Genomic DNA, 20,000 nt, shown 5'->3' with positions numbered 1-20,000 from the left:
AATTGGAGGTATCGTATAAGAGGGAAAAATCCTATTGCTGAACTGAATAAAAAAAAATCGAAAAGTTGTTTAATTAGAGATTTTTAAGAAATCTTCATCAGTTAAAATGAAGCGGTAAATAAGGTTTCGCTTATCGAATCGTTTTCTCAAAATCAGAAAGAGTATTTTTTTTTTTTTTTTTTTTTTTTTTTTTTTTTTTTTTTTTTTTTTTTTTTTACAGAATTTTGAGGTGAGGTATCTGATCTAATCGGCTGAGTCATCCTCGAACAACTTAGTTACTTTAATAATCTTACCACTTTAAACTCTTCCTTTGCATAATACAGCCATTCCAATTACTGTCATTCTGACTATATTCCCTCTGAAGAAAAACTGTTCGCGTCTGGGCTAGAAAAAGGTACATGGTCGCTCAGTTTATTAACCTTTCACTTGCAAAAGAACAAAATCTTACTTCTGCTTGTTGTATTATTCGGGTTTGGGGCAGAAAAGGGGTATATGGTCGCCCAATTTAACGACTTTTCATTTAGAAAATAGCAAAATATTCTCTGATCTCAGATTGTACCCTTTTGTTCAACTGAAATGGATTCAGTATTTCAGCTCTTTCATTTCCAGATATAAAAGAAATTGAAGGCTACTCTTTACCTCTGCCTATTGGTTCAAAAACTCTGATCTGCATAAGGACGCAATATAATAATCCTTTCTTCGTGATCTCTGTTTTGGCTAAAGGCGCCCTGCCACGGCACAAACTCGAACCTGCGCACTCCAGTTAATGAGATAAGCATTATGGACTTTTGATAATTAAGTTCCTTCATCTTTCTGTTTTTTATATACATTTCTGTATGCTTACCCACAAGCACACTTATATTTAACTGACGTTATTAATTTATGTGCGGCATTATTTATCTGAACTGTACTTATAATATGATATATTCTTGGAATGATAATAGTTTTATAAGGTAGATAATAATTAACAAAAGCGTTGTAATCACCTCAGAATTATACAGCACATAAAGAAAAGATGCAGTTTCGTCCCTATGCAGGTCAGAGTTTTTTTAACCCAGAGAGAAAGACCTCATACGTATGTGTGTGTGTGTGTGTGTGTGTGTGTTGTGTGTGTGTAAAACAGCTCACATTCAAGACCATTGAAGCGCCCATAGAAAGTCATGCAATTGGAACTTCTGAAGTTCAAACGAAGATGTCAATGCATTACTTCCTTAATACGATTCTTGTATTGTAATAATTTTCTTGAATTTTTTCTATTTATTTGTTAATTTTTTCCATTTATATTATTTCTTTCTCAATAAGTGATTTTTTCTTTCTGCACTTCCCATTACCTTCTGTTACTTCTTTCTAATGAAAACCATAATCTTTAGAAGGTTGAATTTCAAGTCGGTAATGGCCACTGTTGTGCGCTTGTTCCATATGAATAGGGTTCATCTCATGAATAATAATAATAATGAAAAATTTCTAACAATTTCTCTTCTGGGATGACTTTACTATAAGAAGATCCCAAGCAAAGAGGAAGGCTATAGCACAAGGGTCCTGAGCTCCGTAAACCCATTATTCCGTGATGTTATTGGTCAACATAAATCGTGCCCTGGGAGACACGAATGGTAATATCTGTCTCACCTTTGGGTGACCTAAGCACCGACCTTACATTATGGATACAGTCTCCAAAAAGATATATGGGAAGTGCTCGGAATAGGCCCTTTGTTGGCGACCCTAGATTTTTTTTTTTTTTCAAACTGGTCTTCGATGATTCGTAGGTTTAAAAGTTTTTGGATCTGTTCTAAATTATTTATGTATGGATGTAAGTGTATACACAAACACGTGTATACATGTGTGTATACTTATATGTGTGTATAATATATATATATATATATATATATATATATATATATATATATATATATATCTATATATGTATATATATATATATATATATATATATATATATATATATATATATATATATTGTCTGCACCACTGGTTCTGCTTCGAATAACAAATTGGGTATGAGTGTTCTATTTACCTGAGAGAGAAGAGAGAAGAGAGAGAGAAGAGAGAGGAGAGAGAGAGAGAGAAGAGAGAGAGAGAGAGAGAGTGTCCTTACGGAGGTAAACACGAGTTCATTAACAGAAAGGGAATTGGTACTTGTCGAGCCCATTCATAAAACATAGTTAATGAATGTTTCCCGAAGTTGGTACACGTCAGACCCCCCTTGCCCCCCCCCCCCCCCCCCCCTCTCTATCTTCTTCTCCCCTCGCATCTCTCTCTCTCTCTCTCTCGTCCTCTCTCTCTCTCTCTCTCTCTCTCTCTCCTCTCTCTCTGAAGAACATTGATCCTGTTCAACCTAATTAGCTAACTTGTTCGTCATTTCTACAGCTTCTGTTATCGGAAAAATTGGTCATAGAGAGTAAGAAGTTGTGTCTAAAACGATTAAATTTAAAACTAGATAATTATTTAAAAGGTTCCTATAGTATTTTTCGTCAATTAAAATCCCATAATGTTTTATGGCGAGAAATTCATTTGCCTTACTTCATTTGGTATTTCTGAAGGATGTGCAAAATTTACACTGAATGATAACTTACCATAATTACATAAATGATTATATAAATATATATCTAATATTATATATATATATATATAATATATATATATAGTATATATATATATATATGTATATATACAGTATATATATATATATATATATATATATATATATATATATATATATATATATATATATATATATAACGCGTTAAGACGTACAAAAAAAATCCACTGATAATTTAGAATAAATGTCGAATAAAAGATTAACTTACTCTGCAATTTTCTTTAAAGAAATCTCTTTATCATGTTTTGCAAATTGCAACTGCTGCGTTTTTTACTTTCGTTCTTTCTTTCTCGTCGCTACAACCAGAAATTTTTTAAAACGATCGGTTCAAACTTACAAAGATGAATTGCCCAATCTATAATCGTTTTAAGCGTATACAGGTAAAGTATCAAGCTATGTCAAAGTGATAAACTATCTCATTGCTTTATCCGGGCGGGTCATTTCTCTCTCTCTCTCTCTCTCTCTCTCTCTCTCTCTCTCTCTCTCTCTCTCGTAGTAGCCATCTTGCTTGGTGAGACGTACCCGCGTGAAGTCAGATTAATCAACAGATTTCACAAGTTTAACATACGACTAGAATTTGAGAAATATCTAGAAGTGTTCGTGAACTATCGGTGATAAGATTAGTGTGAAAATAGTAGGATAAAGCGTCTTCTAAGTTAGTTTATCAAGTGTAATACTATAAATCAGAACAAGATGGCAGTAAGTTCCAACTGCGGGAAGAGGTGGCGTAATTTGGCGTGTTTAGCAGATTCGCAATACGATGAGGTAGCAGGAAGGGAACTGGCATTTCTCATCTATGAAATCAGCAACAGTCCTAACCAAAAGATACAAAAGCATTCATAGATATATTAGAAGGATATAATCCTTCAAACTGGAACAAATCTAATGAAAACATCTTGAAAATAATTGAAGAAGTTCCAAATAAAATCCAAGTGGTCAAGAGACTCATAAAGAAAATATACATACCAACATATTCGACAAAGAAAATGAATAAGGTGAATCTTGTGAATATCCTAATTGATGCATTAGGAAAAAGAATGCCAAAAGCATGCAAACTGTGTAAGGTTTGGTATAGCATAGTCAAACCACAAAACCTAATCAGAAAATGTGCTGCATGCAACATTCCGACCCATCCACAGTGTGCTGAGGTAATACAAGATTTGAGAAAAGATACAAGAATTTTTTTTTTTGTTTCAACATGTCTTATCATGGAATAAGAATGGTGGATAGACATTGTATTAATCAAGATTGAATGTACCAAATAGTTGAGGATGAAGAAGAAGAGGAAGAGGAAGAAGAAGAAGAAAAGAAGAAGAGGAAAACGGAAGAGAAGTAAACAAAAATGAAATGACAGAAAAAAATAAGGAAAACAAAGAACAAGATAAAAGTATGGATGCAGAGATACTCATTGATACTACATATGAGGGCAATAAAGCAGCATACCTACGAAGAAGAAATAAATTACGATATGACAACAGAAAAGCAAATCCCGAAGAGGCTCTACCCAGATCTACACAATGACGGGAAAGAGGAAAAAATAGACAAGAAAGACAAAATCTGCAACCTTTTGAAAAGAGGGAATTGCAGATTTGGAGAAAGATGTTACTACAAACATCCTAAGATATGTCAAAACTATGAAATATATGGTAAATGTGCATACTTAGATGGATATGGGGATGATTGCAGAGATCTGCATCCAAAAATAGTAAAAACCTAAAAGAAGGAAAAGGATGTAAGTTCGACAAAAAATGCAAATATATGCACCCTGTAGCCATGAATCATAATCAAATAAATAACCAACCAAGTAATAAAATCCAAAATAAAAAGAAGAAACAAATAAAGAGAGAAATCAAGAATATCAGGTAAAAGAGAAAAGCAAACCACCAAATGAGAATCATGCGAGGTGTCAAGCAAAAAATTTCAAAGCATCAGCTCCGAAATTCTACTCAAGAGATAATAACTGTATTTATTATGCAAGAGGATATTGCAGAAACGGAGAAAAAATGCAGATTCAGACACAAAATGAATAATTATGATGAAGGAAGATCAAATATTATGGAAAAGTTGGATTTTTTAATGTCAGAATTTCTGGAAATGAAAAAAAGAACAACATACCAGAACAGGAAAGAGACATGGGGAAAATCCTTATTACTACCAGTATTAAATGAAGGAGAAAAACACGCAAACCATCATAGTGATGAATGTGCAGGGTTTAGTTACGAGTAACTCAAAAAGAAAAATAGAGTACTTAAGAAGAACTAACCCAAAATGAAAGAAAATAGATATAATGAATATAAGTGAAACCTGGTATTCCCAAGAGACTGGGAATGATGATCAAATAAAAGGGTTCCAAACTTATAGATCAGATAGCAAAAAATAGGAATCAAGGGGAACCGCAATATATGGGAAAGACAAAAAACAAGAAAAATATATGAGAAATATAGTAACTCAGAATGTGAACTAATAGCGGTAGAATTTGAATCTGAAAAATTGATGAACATAGTAATATATAGACCTCCTAATATAAAGAGTTTGACTTAATAATTGAAAAAATTGGATGATATATGTAGAAATCACAAGGACTGGACTATTCTCTATGCTGGTGACTTCAAACTTTCCTTTCGTAGAATGGAAGAAACGAATAGGAGATTGTGGTTGTACTTATACATATAAAAAAGAGAGTAATAGTAGTGCAGAAGATAAGAGGCAATTTGAAAAGCTATTAGATATGCTACTAGAATACAACATTCAACAAATAAATCACCTGCCACAAGAAAGGAAAATACTTTAGCACCTAGTATTTGTGAACGAGATGAATTATGTGTTAAAGAAATAATAGTTTATAATGCGAGTATTTCAGAACCATAATGTCCATAGAATTAACAGTTCATTTCCAAAGCAAGTGGAAAAATAGAGATAAGCAAGAAATGAAAAAGTGGGAAGGATATGGAAAATACACGTTCTTACAGTAAAAATATAAAATGGTCAGAAATTAATGAAGAATTAAACAAAGATTGGGATAACATTTTCGTAAGTGATGACATAAGGGTAAATACGGAGATATTATATAAAATATTGGAGAAAATAGTGGAAAAATATACCGAAGAAGAAAAGTAACATCATTCAGCATACCAAGAGACAGAAGGATCTTGTTCCAGAAAATCAGAAAGTGGAAAAGGTCTTGCAAAAGAAAAAAATGCATGGAAAGTTATAGAACTAAAAAGTAAGATAGAAAAGGAGCAGAACAAAAGATTATACAATCAAAAGAAAATGAAAACGGGACTTGGAAGAAAAAACCCTATTAAATATCAAAGCAAAACCCCAAACTATTATACTCATATGCGAAGAAGATGAATAAAAGAAGAATAGAAATAGGCCCTCTGAGAATTGAAGGGAGATTAACGAATGAAAAAAAGGAAAATTTGCAACATACTGGCAGAACGATATAAGAGAGAATTCACCCCTAGAATAGATAATGAAGATAATGATATAGAAGTAAGGGAAGAAAATAGTGAATATTAAGCTGACATAGAAATTAATGAAGATGATATTGTGCAGGCAATTAATGAAATTAAAAATGGAGCTGCTGCAGGGCCGGATGGAGTCCCTGCTATTTTGTTAAAGAAAGTAGTTCATTCTATCGCAAAGCCACTTGCAATATTATTAAGACAAAGTGTAGATACAGGCAAGATTTATGATGAGCACAAATTAGCATATATCACCCCTACTTTCAAAAGTGGATCAAGACTAGAGGCAAGTAATTAGGAGGCTGTGAGTCTAACATCACATATTATGAAAGTGTATGAAAGGGTAATGAAGAAAAATATTATGAAACATTTAATATAATAATTTTGTTTCTTAATATAGGACAACACGGTTTCGTACCCGGAAAAAGTACACAAACCCAACTGTTAGTCCACCGTGCGAACATATTCAAAAATATGAAAAGAAATGACAGATGTGGTTTATCTAGACTTTGCAAGAAAAGCTTTTGACAAAGTAGACCATAATATATTAGCAAAGAAAATTAGAAAACACAATATCGTAGATAAAGTAGGAAGATGGTTAAAAGAATTTTTACACAAACAGAAAACAGATAGTTATTGCAAACGATGAGAAATCGGATGAAACCAAGGTAATATCCGGTGTGCCACAAGGTACGGTGCTAGCTGCAATATTGTTTGTTATTATGATTGAAGACATAGACAGTAATGTTAAGGATTCGGTAGTGAGTAGTTTCGCTGATGACACAAGAATAAGTAGAGAAATTACTTGTGATGAAGATAGGAACGCTCTACAAAGAGACCTTAACAAAGTATATGATTGGGCAGAGGTAAATAGGATGGTATTTAACTCTGATAAATTTGAATCAATAAATTATGGAGACAGAGAAGGAAAGCTATATGCATATAGGGGACCTAATAATGAGAACAATCACAAATAAGGAAGCAGTTAAAGACCTTGGTGTGATGATGAATAGGAACATGTTATGCAATGATCAAATAGCAATCCTGTTGGCAAAATGTAAAGCAAAAATGGGGAATGTTGTTACGGCACTTCAAAACAAGAAAGCTGAACACATGATTATGCTTTATAAAACATATGTTCGTAGTCCACTTGAATATTGCAATATGATATGGTACCCACACTATCAAAAGGATATTGCACAATAGAGAGTGTACAAAGGTCCTGTTTACAGCTAGAATAGAAGAAGTTAAGGACCTAGACTACTGGGAAAGACTACAATCCTTAAAAATTATATAGTCCTAGAAAGGAGAGAACGCTACATGATAATTCAGGCATGGAAACAGATAGAAGGAATAACAGAAAATATCATGGAACTAAAAATATCAGAAAGAGCAAGCAGAGGTAGATTAATAGTGCCCAAAACTATACCAGGAAAAAAAGGAAGGAAAGCCACACAGGACATTAATCCACTACGCACAGCATCGATAAATGCAGCGTCTATTCAATGCGTTGCCAGCTCATTTGAGGAATATATCAGGAGTGAGCGTAGATGTGTTTAAGAATAAGCTCGACAAATATCTAAACTGCATCCCAGACCATCCAAGATTGGAAGATGCTAAATATACCGGAAGATGTACTAGCAACTCTCTGGTAGACATTAGAGCGCCGCCACACTGAGGGACCTGGCAACCCGAACGAACTGTAAGGTCTGTAAGGTCTGTAAGGTCTCTCTCTCGTGCAGAGAACACGGAATACAATCTGCATAACCACAAAAAAAAAAAGGTCAAGACATTCAAAGCGGTGATAAATTAACTTAATGCGGTATGCATAAGGCTCTCTCTCTCTCTCTCTCTCTCTCTCTCTCTCTCTCTCTCATGCATAGGACACGAAATGCAATCTCCACGACGGAAAAACCATAAAGTTTATGTCATGACACTCAAAATGGTGACAAATTATCCTAATGCGGTGTGCGTAAGGTTTCTCTCTCTCTCTCTCTCTCTCTCTCTCACAGCAAACTGGTTTTCTCTAGCGGACTCTGCAAAACACGAAGTATAAACTTAACAGTTTCGATGCTTTTAATAAAAAAAAATAATTTTCATATCAAATCGTTCTCAGAATCAAACTAATCGATGTACTGGTAAACTGTTTACTTTGAATAAAATTTAGTTAATGAAAAAAAAAAAAAAAAAAACCCAATGCCAAGAATTGCTGTACGACATTAAATTCGGCATTTTTCTGAAGATAAGATGCTACTTATATTAAATGGCTCTAAAAATTAATGTTATTCTTAAAAATGAAAAACATTTTTGAGGAACGCGTTTGGCATTTGTGATTGTATCCACGAGTACTGCTTCTCTCTCTCTCTCTCTCTCTCTCTCTCTCTCTCTCTCTCTCTCTCTCTCTCTCTCTCTCTCTCTCTGAGATTGATAATCTAATCCTTCAGCTGAGATAACCGATCAATTGTACTTGAGAATCATCTCCGAGTTATAACTTCCATCTGATACAGCTTCCTAATTTTGAACGAGATCTTGAAGTGCTTCGAGATGTTCCTCGAAGCCTCGTGGGTAATGTAAAGGTGTGGTGAAACGTCAAGTGGAATGTGGGGAAACAACAGCTTGACGTCAAGTGGAATGTGGGGAAACAACAGTTTGACGTAAAGTGGAGAAACCAGTTTGACGTAAAGTGGGGAAACAACAGTTTGACGTAAAGTGAGGAAACAACAGTTTGACGTCAAGTGGAATGTGGAGACACAACAGTTTGACGTAGAGTGAGGAAACAACAGTTTGACGTAGAGTGGGGAAACAACAGTTTGACGTAAAGTGGATTGTGGAGAAACAACAGTTTGACGTAGAGTGGGGAAACAACAGTTTGGCGTAAAGTGGATTGTGGAGAAACAACAGTTTGACGTAAAGTGGGTAAACAACCGTTTGGCATAAAGTGGAATGTAGAAAAACAACAGTTTGACGTAAAGTGGGGAAACAACAGTTCGATGCCAAGTGGAATGTGGGGAAACAACAGTTCGATGCCAAGTGGAATGTGGGGAAACAACAGTTTGGTGTTAAAGTGGTATGCGGGGGTGGTATGCGGGGGAAACAAGTTTGACGTAAAGTGAGGAAACAACAGTTTGACGTAAAAATGAATGTGGAGAAACAACAGTTTGACGTAAAGTGGAGAAAAAACAGTTTGACATAAAGTGAGGAAACAACAGTTTGACGTAAAGTGGGGACACAACAGTTTGGCATAAAGTTGGGAAACAACAATATGACGTAAAATGAGGAAACACCAGTTTGAGATAAAGGGGAATGTGGGAAACAACAGTTTGACGTTCAGTAGAATGTGTGGAAACAACAGTATGACTTAAACGTTTTCTAAGAGCAAATACAAATCTGACTAGCAACCTAACGCCCTTTAGTAGCCCAGGCCCGAAAAACGAGCAAAAGGTGGGTGTAACGAATGCGTGAGCGATACTTTCAGCATGTGAAATGAAAATAATTTCTATGAAAGTCAAGAGAAAACAGAAGCACGAATGAGTTCCAAACCTAAACAGAGTCAGAGAAGTTCTGAATCGTCTGATAAGGAATATGTATAGAAGTTAAGCGCTGGGACCTACGAGGTCATTCAGCGCTAAAACGGAAACTGGGAGTAGGAAGATTTGAGAGATGTTATGAGAGAGGTTGGATGTCAAGACGGAAGAAAGAGAATATAAATGGAAGTGCAGTAAAAGGGGATGCAGCTAGGGACCGACGGAACGCTGCAATGAACTTTAAGTAATGTCTACAGTGCCTCGCGTGAGGAGCACTGACAAACACATACCCGTCTACCGGGCGTGAGAATAAGCAATCCTCATTTACTGTCGTTCATTCGGCGTTACGTAACAGCGGCTAAATGCACCTTTTTCAGCCGCTAACCGTAACCCCACTATTATTCAAATTAGGACAGTGAAGGTATATATATACGCTACGCATTTTCTGATGCGCCCACCAGCGATATTCTGGCCAAAATAGGAGTTGCTACATTAAAAGAAAAAAAAAAAAAGGATAAAAAGAGAGAAGGTTGGAAAGAGGGGAAAAGAAATGGAATTATTCAGAGACTTTTAAGTCATTAACATACAAAGGATTAGTTAAGCTGGCGCTGGATTATGGAGGCGGAATTTTTTAAGGCTCGCATTGGGCTCTCGCTTCGGGAAAATATTGAACGATTTACAAAAAATGTGTAATAGGGTTAGCTGCAGAGAGAGAGAGAGAGAGAGAGAGAGAGAGAGAGAGAGAGAGAGAGAAAGAGAGATTTATAGTCGTTCATTCTCGAGAAAAACAGTGTTAGAAAAGTGATGAGGTTAATACCTATTCTTGGAGAGAGATAGAGAGAGAGAGAGAGAGAGAGAGAGAGAGAGAGAGAGATTTATAGTCGTTCATTCTCGAGAAAAACAGTGTTAGAAAAGTGATGAAGTTAATACCTATTCTTGGAGAGAGAGAGAGAGAGAGAGAGAGAGAGAGAGAGAGAGAGAGAGAGAGAGAGAGAGAGATTGCCCAAATCTGTTATCAACAGTAGTGGAAAGTCTGTAGAATTATCAACGACCTTGATAAAAATACTTTATTCACTATTAACATGAGAATAGACACTATCGAAATCATTTTATTTTTCTCAACATGAAAATATTTCTGACACTATAGAAATAATTCTTTTCTCTCAGCATGAGAACAGACACTATCGAAATAATTTTTTCTCTAAATCATTCGATAGATATCTACTCTTTCGGTTCACGGTCAACAAGGTCACATGTATCGTTGTAGGATAAAAAAAAAAAAATTCCTCGTTACCTTTGTAACGTCTCCAATTCCTTGGGACACAAAATGATGTGGGATCTAACTTTCCTTCCTCTGTGGAGGTATATGATGGGGTTGCCAATGTTTTGGAAGTTGCTCAACAGAGGACATAATAGTTTAAGAATGAAAGTAGTAGATGTGTCTTCTTCATTTTTTTTTTTTAGGGTAGTGGGTGGAGCGACTACTTTCTTTTTTCTTTGGGGGGGGGGGGTGGAAGACTATTGTCTTTATTTTAGGGAAAGGACTTTTTTTTCGTGGGAGAACTATTGTCTTGTTATTTTGGGGGACTATTGTCTTTTTTGGTGGGGAGGCTATTGTCTTGTTTTTTAGATTTGACTATTGAATGTTTTTTGGGGGGAGGTTGTACAGTCTTTTTTTTTTTTTTTTTTTTTTTGGGGGGGGTTTTTTTTTTTTTTTTTTTTGAGGGGGACTATTATCTCTTTGGGGGGACTATTGTCTTGTTCTCTTTGGGTTGGGTGATAATTGTCTTTTGAGGAGAACTACTGTATTGGTTTTCACTATTGTTTGTGTGTGTGCTTTTTTGGGGGGACTAATGTTTTGTTATTTGGAGGGGCTATTGTTCTTTTTAATCTCTTGTAGGATAAACAGATTTTTACCAAAACAAGATAATTTTGAAGTATAATTTTTTTTGGAAAATTAAAATGAAATTTCACATTATGCTGCCTTCGACAAATATCAAATATAACTTGATGCCAGATGACACTAATAAAGCTACCCCTTCCCCCCCCCCCCCCCCCCCCCCCCCCCATCCCTAACAACCTCTACCTCCGCCACCCCCAACACAAAAAATTGTGTGGAGACAAATCGAAAGAACAAAACAAGTGAGAAAGAGATAAAAACTACTCCACACATATTTCAGCTATCATAGAAAACGTTAATGTCGGAAAATAAAAAAAGTTATAAAAAAATATAAACCACAGTGACAACGAAAATATTTGATGTTCACCCGACCAATAAACAAACAAAAGGTCGGCACCAACTACCTACCAATTCTTTCAGAATGGCAACAAAACGAGCTTTATTTTTTTCTTTTTTTTTTTTTAGGAGAGGGACTTTTTTTTTCTCTCTCTCTCTCCAGGGAAGTTGGTGATTACGTTTGACAAGTCGTCCCTCAACAGATGTGTCGGCTCTCTCTCTCTCTCTCTCTCTCTCTCTCTCTCTCTCTCTCTCTCTCTCTCATCTCCTCAATCTCCGAAGGAAGTTAAGTCACCACATTAAGGAGCTGAGACACGGGACCGGATGTATGTCGATGCATTGGAATGGAAAACAGTTTTATTTGGCCGGAAGCTGATGGCAGATATAAAGGGCTGAAGCATTTGAGTGTGTAAATGTGTCTGTGTGCTTTGTTGTGTATGTATGTATGTATGTGTGTGGGCATATATGTGCGTGTGTGTGTGTGTGTGTGTGTATATATATATATATATATATATATATATATATTTATATATATATATATATATATATATATATATATATATATATATATATATATATATATATATATATATATATATATATATATATATATATATATATATATATATATATATATATATATATATATATATATATATATATATATATATATATATATATATATATATATATATATATATAAAGGCAAAAGCGACGCAATAATGTGAAACAAAGGAGTATACTGCGAGGCCTTTCGACTCATGTCCTTTACTTAGAGCAGTAAAGGACACTGATTCGAAAGGCCTCGCAGGACTCCTGCGTTTTCACTTTCATTTGTGAGCTTTTGCCTTTACTTATATATTCATCACACACACACACACACAGATATATATATTATATATATATATATATATATATATATATATATATATATATATATATTATTAAATGCACGTGTCTATATTTATATATGTGAATGTAGGACAAAGCGTCCCAGAATTCAAAGGTAAGTCGAGGTCACTTACATTGTGGTACCACTTGACCTGATACACATCCGGGTTGGCGTTGATGTGGCATTCGAAATAGACGTCGTCGCCCTCCTTGATGCTGCCCGGATCGAGGGTACTGCCCATCTGGAGGGTCACCACGGGTTTATCTGAAGGAGGAACAGGGAAGTTAGGTTATGGTTATCCTTTGAAGGGAGAAGTTCGACTGAAGTGGATTTTACTTAAGAATTTTGGCAGAAACGTCAAAATTTGCATTTAACCCAATTAAAAACTTTTTGAAAATGCTCTATTAATTAAATTTAAAAAAAAGAATGAAAGTTAAATATAGAAAAAGATAGAGAGACATCAAATTTGGATCAATGACATTCTCGGACAGAGAAGCCCTCCTGAAATAGATCTTTACCAAGGGAGTTTATTTTTTCAGAAACTACACCATTTGTAATTAATCCAATTATAACATTTTTGAAAATTTTTATTTAATCGACAAAAGACAGAAAAAAACATGGTAATCAAAATATACAAAAAATTACCAAAATGTTTTCTTTGGCAACCGAAACTTTGGTCAGAGAAACTTCAACATTTGCAATTATTCTAATTATAAACTCTTTGAAAAATTGTATCTTAGTTGGCAAAGTATAGAAAAAAAAACTATAAGTTGAATATAGAAAAAGGTGGAGAGACATCAAAGTTAGATTGTCATTCTCGAACGGAGAAGTCCAGCAGAAATATATCTTCTTTAGCTACTGAAATTTTGTCAGAAACGTCAACACTCGCAATTAATCCAATAAAAAAAAACTTTAAAAAACTAACATACTTATACTATATATAATGTTTGTGTGAAGAATGGAATGCGATCGCAATAATTTTAAATAAAAAAGGAGCACTGTGAAATCTAACAAAACAAAAAAGAATAAACTACAAAGAAACCACAAAAAAAGTAGCAAGGCCATCCAACTCACAATGAATATTAAGCTTGACGCCGTCCTCCTTGGACGAATGGGCGATGAGTTTGTTCTCAGCCCGACAGGTGAGGTACTTCCCGTTGTCTGTCATCTCCGCTCTGTACTTCAAGATCGAGGTGGTCACGTTGCCGTCTGAGGTCGTCTGCGAGGTTAGAACAGAGAGAGAATTTAGCCTTTATAAGGTTGAAGATAATGGTCCTGTAAGGGTAAAGATAATGGTCCTGTAAGGTTAAAGATAATGGTTAAGTCTGTAAGGTTGAAGATAATGGTTAGATAATGGTCCTGTAAGGTCAAAGATAGTGGTCCTATAAGGTTAAAGATAATGGTTAAGTCTGTAAGGTTGAAGATAATGGTTAGATAATGGTCCTATAAGGTTAAAGATAATGGTCCTATAAGGTTAAAGATAATGGTTAAGTCTGTAATGTTGAAGATAATGGTCCTGTAAGGTTAAAGATTATGGTCCTATAAGGTTAAAGATAATGGTTAGATAATGGCCTTGTAATGTTAAAGATAATGGTAAAGGCAGTAAGGTTAAAGATAATGGTCCTGTAAGTTTAAAGATAATGGTTAAGTCTGTAAGGTTGAAGATAATGGTTAGATAATGGTCTTGTAAGGTTAAAGATAATGGTTAAGTCTTTCAGGTTAAAGATAATGGTTCTGTAAGTTTAAAGATGATGGTTAAATCTGTAAGGTTAAAGATAATGGTTAGATAATGGTCCTGTAAGGTTAAAGATACTGGTTAAATAATGGTTAATTCTGTAAGGTTAAAGATAATAGTCCTATAAGGTTGAAGATAACGGTTAGATATTGGTCCTGTAAGGTTAACCCTGGATAGGTTAGTTGGGTCGAGCACGACCCGAGTGGTGTTTAAAAAACATGTTTTTTCCCCATACATCATCGTTTTTCTCGAATATGGTTATATAATGGTTAAGTCTGTAAGGTTGAAAAGACTGCTTAGTTTGTAAAGGATTCGAATAGTGTGAAATCTGTAAGGTTAGAATAAAGAGGGTTAGGCTTGTAAGGTTAGAATAAAGTGTTGATTCTGTCAGGTTATAATGGTGTTAAGACATCAAGGTTACAATAAAGTGTTAAATCTGTAAGGATAAAATAGTATTAAGTCTGAAAGGTTAAAATAAAGTGTGTAAGACTGTAAGGTTAGTATAGTGTTAAGTTTGTAAGATAAAAACAAATACAGCAAGTATTAAGTGAAGGTTAAAATAGAGTAAGTCAGTAAGGTTAAAATACGGAGCATTTAGACATCAACATTATAAAACAGTGTTAAATCTGTAGGGTTAAAATAGTGTTAGGTCTGTAAGGTTAAAATACAGTGTGTTTAGACTGTAAGGTTATAATAAAGAATCCTAAGTCTGCAAGGTTAAATAGTATTGAGACTGTAAGGTTAAAATAAAGTATGAAGTCTGTAAGGTTAAAATAGTGCCAAGTCTGTAAAGTTAAAACAAAGGGGGTTAAGTCAGTAAGGTTAAAATAAGTGTTGAGTTTGTAAGGTTAAAATGGTGCCAAATCTGTGAAGTTAAAATAGGGAGTGTCAAGTGAGTAAGGTTAAAATAAGGAGAGTAAGTGTATTAGGTTAAAATAAAGCCTCGCGTCGCGGAAGGTTCAAAAGGTCTGCAATATTAAATTAAAAAGTGTGTAGTCTGTACGGTTAAATAAAGCGTCAAGTCTACGGTTAAAGTAAAGAGAATAAAGCCCTCTAAGGTTAAAATAAAGAGGGATAAAAAGTTTACCTTCCTATTAAAAGTCGAAAAAGAGAAAGGTAAGTAGTCTCACATTCATTTTTCTTGTCTTTTTCGAGGAAACTGAGTAAAAGGGATTTTGTTTTTCTGCTGTGAAATGAAAAGGGATGAGGTCTTCCTTCTCTGTGCGAGAGAGAGAGAGAGAGAGAGAGAGAGAGAAGAGAGAGAGAGAGATTCTTAATTTTCTAAGGGCTAAAAAGGAAGGTAGCAATACAATCTTGCTCTTCCGTGTTGACAGAGGGCTGAAAGGGGATTCTAACTTTGATACGTCATGAAAAAGAAGACAGCAATGGTGTCTCATCATTTTCCCATGGGGTCTTGAATGTCTGATCCGGGACAATGCAGGTTATTAAGTAGTCTTTTGTCATGTAAGTGTAAATAATTGTTTTTATTTTCAGATCAACCTTGGTCGAGTGTAATATTTTCTTTATTTTTATGTTTAAGTATTAAGGTACATAGTTCGTTGTGCATTACTTTGAATATTGTGATAGTGATGCTGTTGCTTCTTCCTCTAGTAGATAGTTATCAAACCACCCTATTAACGCTTTGTTATTGTTTACTTTCATTGGAGAGTGAGTGACGGTGCGAGTGTTGCGCTGGAAAAGTATGTCGCCTTCTCAGAACAGTTCGGGCCGTATCGTCATCCCAGAAGGACTAGTGCAGCAGCCACCTCGGAATATTATTTGTTGGAGGATTTACTTCATAATATTCCTCGTTTTGACCCGCCGGTGTATGAAGAGCCACCTGCGGCGGATTTACTGATCACGGCTTATATCTCTGCCTCGCAAGGACTTGTGTCACTTGCGACCTGCCCCCTTGCTTTTTCCCCCGTCGGAGGAGTCCCCGGGTAGACAGGGCTGGCGCTGGATATCCCAGCTCTGTAGGAGAGGCTTCTGCCGTGCCCCGGTGTACTGAGGGTCTTGGTGTTGCTCTGCACGTCTGGGCTGTCGAGGCTCGTGAGGAGTTACGTAGGGAGGCTAACGCTAGGTAAGGTGTCGACCTTTGTATTTTCCTTCGGGAAACGTCTGCTGCTTATCGGTCTGACCTAGTGTTCAGTAGCTCCCTTAATGTAGCAGACTGGTGGTCCCCAGCGACTCCGTGGACACCTCCTCCAAAGGAATGAGTAAATTGGTTATTCCTTAACATAAGCGTATAGGATCTATATATCCTTACTCATATTGATATATTGTTATAATTTTTGATGGTATAACCTTGTTATGATTGATTGTGGTTTGTGCGTAAATTTAGATTTATTAATTAGGTAGGTAATTTTAAGGTTTTCACTTTTATTGAACTCTTATTACTTCTTTCTAGCTTTCTTTAGTTTTAGGCTAGTGTATTCATTTTGGGCCCGCTCTATTAGAGCTGTTTATTTGCTAATTACAGTGTTTTCTATTTATATTACTGGTTTAGGGTTTAGCTTTTTAGTTTTAGGGAAACCTTGTGTTGAAGACATGTTAATCTGTCTTCTGGGCATATAATTGCCATATAGCTCTCTGGATACTGGGTTCATTTGTACTTGCACAAGGTTGATTTAGTATTAAGTTTTGTTTTATAATAAATATTGTTAGTTTTCTTGGTGTTTGTTTACCACATTCCCATTCATTGTGTTGCATTACTACTGCCTACGATCCCTAAATAACATCTTTAAAAGATTCTGCAGAACGGCCTCCTAGGGGTCGTAACATCTTTCTTTTAACGCCTGGTGAAATGAAATTAATGAAAGTACAGCTTGATATTGCTGTCTCAAGAAATGAAAGTACATGACAGACCCTTCAAATTTCTACATTTACAGAGAGATCAGAAAACATGAGGAGAAGATAGAAAGTTTTATAAAGAAAGACAAAGAAGTGCAAGACAGACCTCAAAAATTCATACAATTACAGAGAGAAAGGAATACATGAAGTTAGCATTATAATATGATTAGACAAGGAAGTATGAGGGAAAGTAAGACACTGACAGGACACCCAGACAGACAGAGAGACAGGAGGACAGGCTCACTCACCGTCATGACGGCATCGTTCAGAGGCTGAGTGCCTCCCTTCCACCAGGTAATGACTGCCGAAGGTCTGGAGCCCCAGGCTTTGCACACTAGCTCGTAGTCGGTGTTGGCACTGAGGGAGCCACTCCCCGAAATCACGCTGACGTTCACCGGCTGAACTGTTTTGGGAAGAAGAAGAAGAAATAGGAGGAGGAGGAGGAGGAGGAGGTGCAGGGAAATTCTATTTAGCATTTGTTAGTGACTGAAGAAATAAACAGGTTTTTCTTTTGCATATTCCAAAACCTTCAGTATTTGTTAATGACTGATAAGTTCTTTGATATTTAAAGCTTAAATAAAATTATTCCAAAAGATTCAGTTTACGCTAATGACTGAAGAAGTCTTTGAATTTTTAAAAAAAATCATGTATTCCAAGTTTCAGTATTTGCTAATGACCGAAGTCTTTCGAAATTCAAAGATTAAAAAAAAAAAAAAAAAAAAAAAAAAAAAAAAAAAAAAAAAAAAAAAAAAAGTCTTCGTATACTGCAAATTTCATTATTTGTTAAATGACTGAAGGAATCTTTCATATTGAAATTTAAAGTTTAAAAAAAATATTTTATACATTCTAAAAGTTCAAGAATAAAATATTTTCTCCTGAAATTTCAATTTTCTTGTTATTCATTCTTCAGTCCCCTTTTATATTTCAAACTTCTGGGTACTCCGTCCTTCATAAGATTCCTTTCCAAGTTAATAGAGTTCATCTTGCCTCGTATGGATTCATATAGCACCATTTATTAACGTTGAAAAGTTTAATTATTAGAGCCCTTCTTTTTATTTGAGTTACACAAGCCACATTTTGTAAGAGGGAAGAATTAATTATTTACAGAAACGAAGTCATTTCTTTTGATGACTCCTCTCTTTCAGATGGCAACTCGTCGCTTGCTTTGTCCACAATCAGGACAGGAGTAAAAGAGAGAAATAAAACAGGTAAGGTTGAAAGATGCCGTGTCAACGTTGCTTTCTATATTCACGGCGAATCGTAAACTAAAAATTAAAAATAATAATATAATACTAATAATGAAAATTAAAATAAAACATTAAAAATAAAAATTCAATGAATATAAATAAAATATAATCAATGAAATACTAATAATAGCCGTCCATTGGAGCGATTAGACCAATAGAAGATAAAACGGATTATTATCATTATCATTCACGGATTATTCGCCTAAACCGATTCTTCATTCGCATAAATCAATCAGGGTTCATATGTTTTCGACGAACGGTATCATCAGCATCAACTGCCCAAGTAGACCTTCCTATATACCCCCGCCCCCTCACCCCCCCTTATCCACCCACCCGGGCTTCAGTTCCACCCGGTTGCCCCGAAGATCCAATGAGCATCGCAGTCCTTTGGTAATCCGCTTAAAATAAACTGGGTTTGGGCCAACAATAATCCAATAATGATTTGAATTTCAAAATAGCATTTCACTCTCCATTAAGGATATCAGGTATAGTATATCACGTTCGTGCAATAATATTGCATCGAGCAGCAAGTATGACGAAAGATGAAAAATTGGTGACGTCAGGATATCCCGGTAATGGGTTGGTTGCCCAGAAGGCGGGGATTTCACGATATGCCTGAAATTTTCAGGGAATTCGTGAAATAACCAATTCACTTCGGGACATTCCATCCCTGAAGGACTATAGTAGATTCACATCAACTGTGCATTTGATGTCTAGGCCCGTCCCTTACGACACTCCTGATTGGCTGTTGAAAAACCAATCGCAGGGCTGGAAACTCTGTCTCTCGAAAGAGTTCACATAGGCAGGATGTATGCTCAACCTCTCTTGAGAGATACGCCTTTCAAAACTATCCCTCAGGAGAGGTGGAACATGCATCCTGCCTATGAGAACTCTTGAGAGAGAGTTTCCAGCCATGTGATTGGCTTATCAACAGCCAATCAAGAGCGTCGTGAGGGTCTGGCTTAGTACTAAACATGGCGAAAGAGTGTAGCTGAATCACCGTCTCGCCGTGTTTAGGACTAGCCTCCTCGGGGATCAAATATCCCTAAAATGAATTGGTGGGTTTACGAACTCCTTAAAAATTCAGGGATTAAATGAAATCCCTGATTTCAAAGTCTTACTGTTGTATTGGGAGCCTAGACATATCTGGACATATGACATGTAAGCTTGATTATGAATTTGAATATTTGCAACGTCAACAACTGCAACAAGAGGCGTTAGCATAATATAATAATAATAATAATAAATAATAATAATAATATGCTCATTTCAGCTCAGGGCCATATGCGGGAATATACAAAAGAATACCGTCATTTTAGACAAGGGAAGGAGAGTAAAAAAGAAAGAAAAAACAGTCAAACTAAATATTCATAGTAGGTAACAAAGAACACTAAAGGAATAAATAAATACATAAGAAAGAAAGAAAGATAGA

General features: G+C 35.5%; 1 protein-coding gene across 4 annotated transcripts in view; it reads right to left on the bottom strand.

Moving 5' to 3' along the window:
• LOC135195759 (synaptogenesis protein syg-2-like) overlaps positions 1-20,000 on the bottom strand; it is a 926,712-nt gene that overhangs the window by 26,343 nt on the left and 880,369 nt on the right. For all 4 annotated transcript variants that reach the window (XM_064222210.1, XM_064222209.1, XM_064222207.1 and 1 more), the window contains 3 exons: positions 17,570-17,724; positions 13,808-13,952; positions 12,867-12,997 (listed from right to left, as the gene is read on the bottom strand). In XM_064222210.1, the coding sequence (XP_064078280.1) occupies positions 12,867-12,997; positions 13,808-13,952; positions 17,570-17,724 (431 nt within the window). The remainder of the gene's footprint in view (positions 1-12,866; positions 12,998-13,807; positions 13,953-17,569; positions 17,725-20,000) is intronic.

This window comes from Macrobrachium nipponense, chromosome 16 (assembly GCF_015104395.2).
Source record: "Macrobrachium nipponense isolate FS-2020 chromosome 16, ASM1510439v2, whole genome shotgun sequence".
NCBI classification, from domain to species: Eukaryota; Metazoa; Arthropoda; class Malacostraca; order Decapoda; family Palaemonidae; genus Macrobrachium; species Macrobrachium nipponense.
This window is presented reverse-complemented; position numbering and strand designations above follow the sequence as displayed.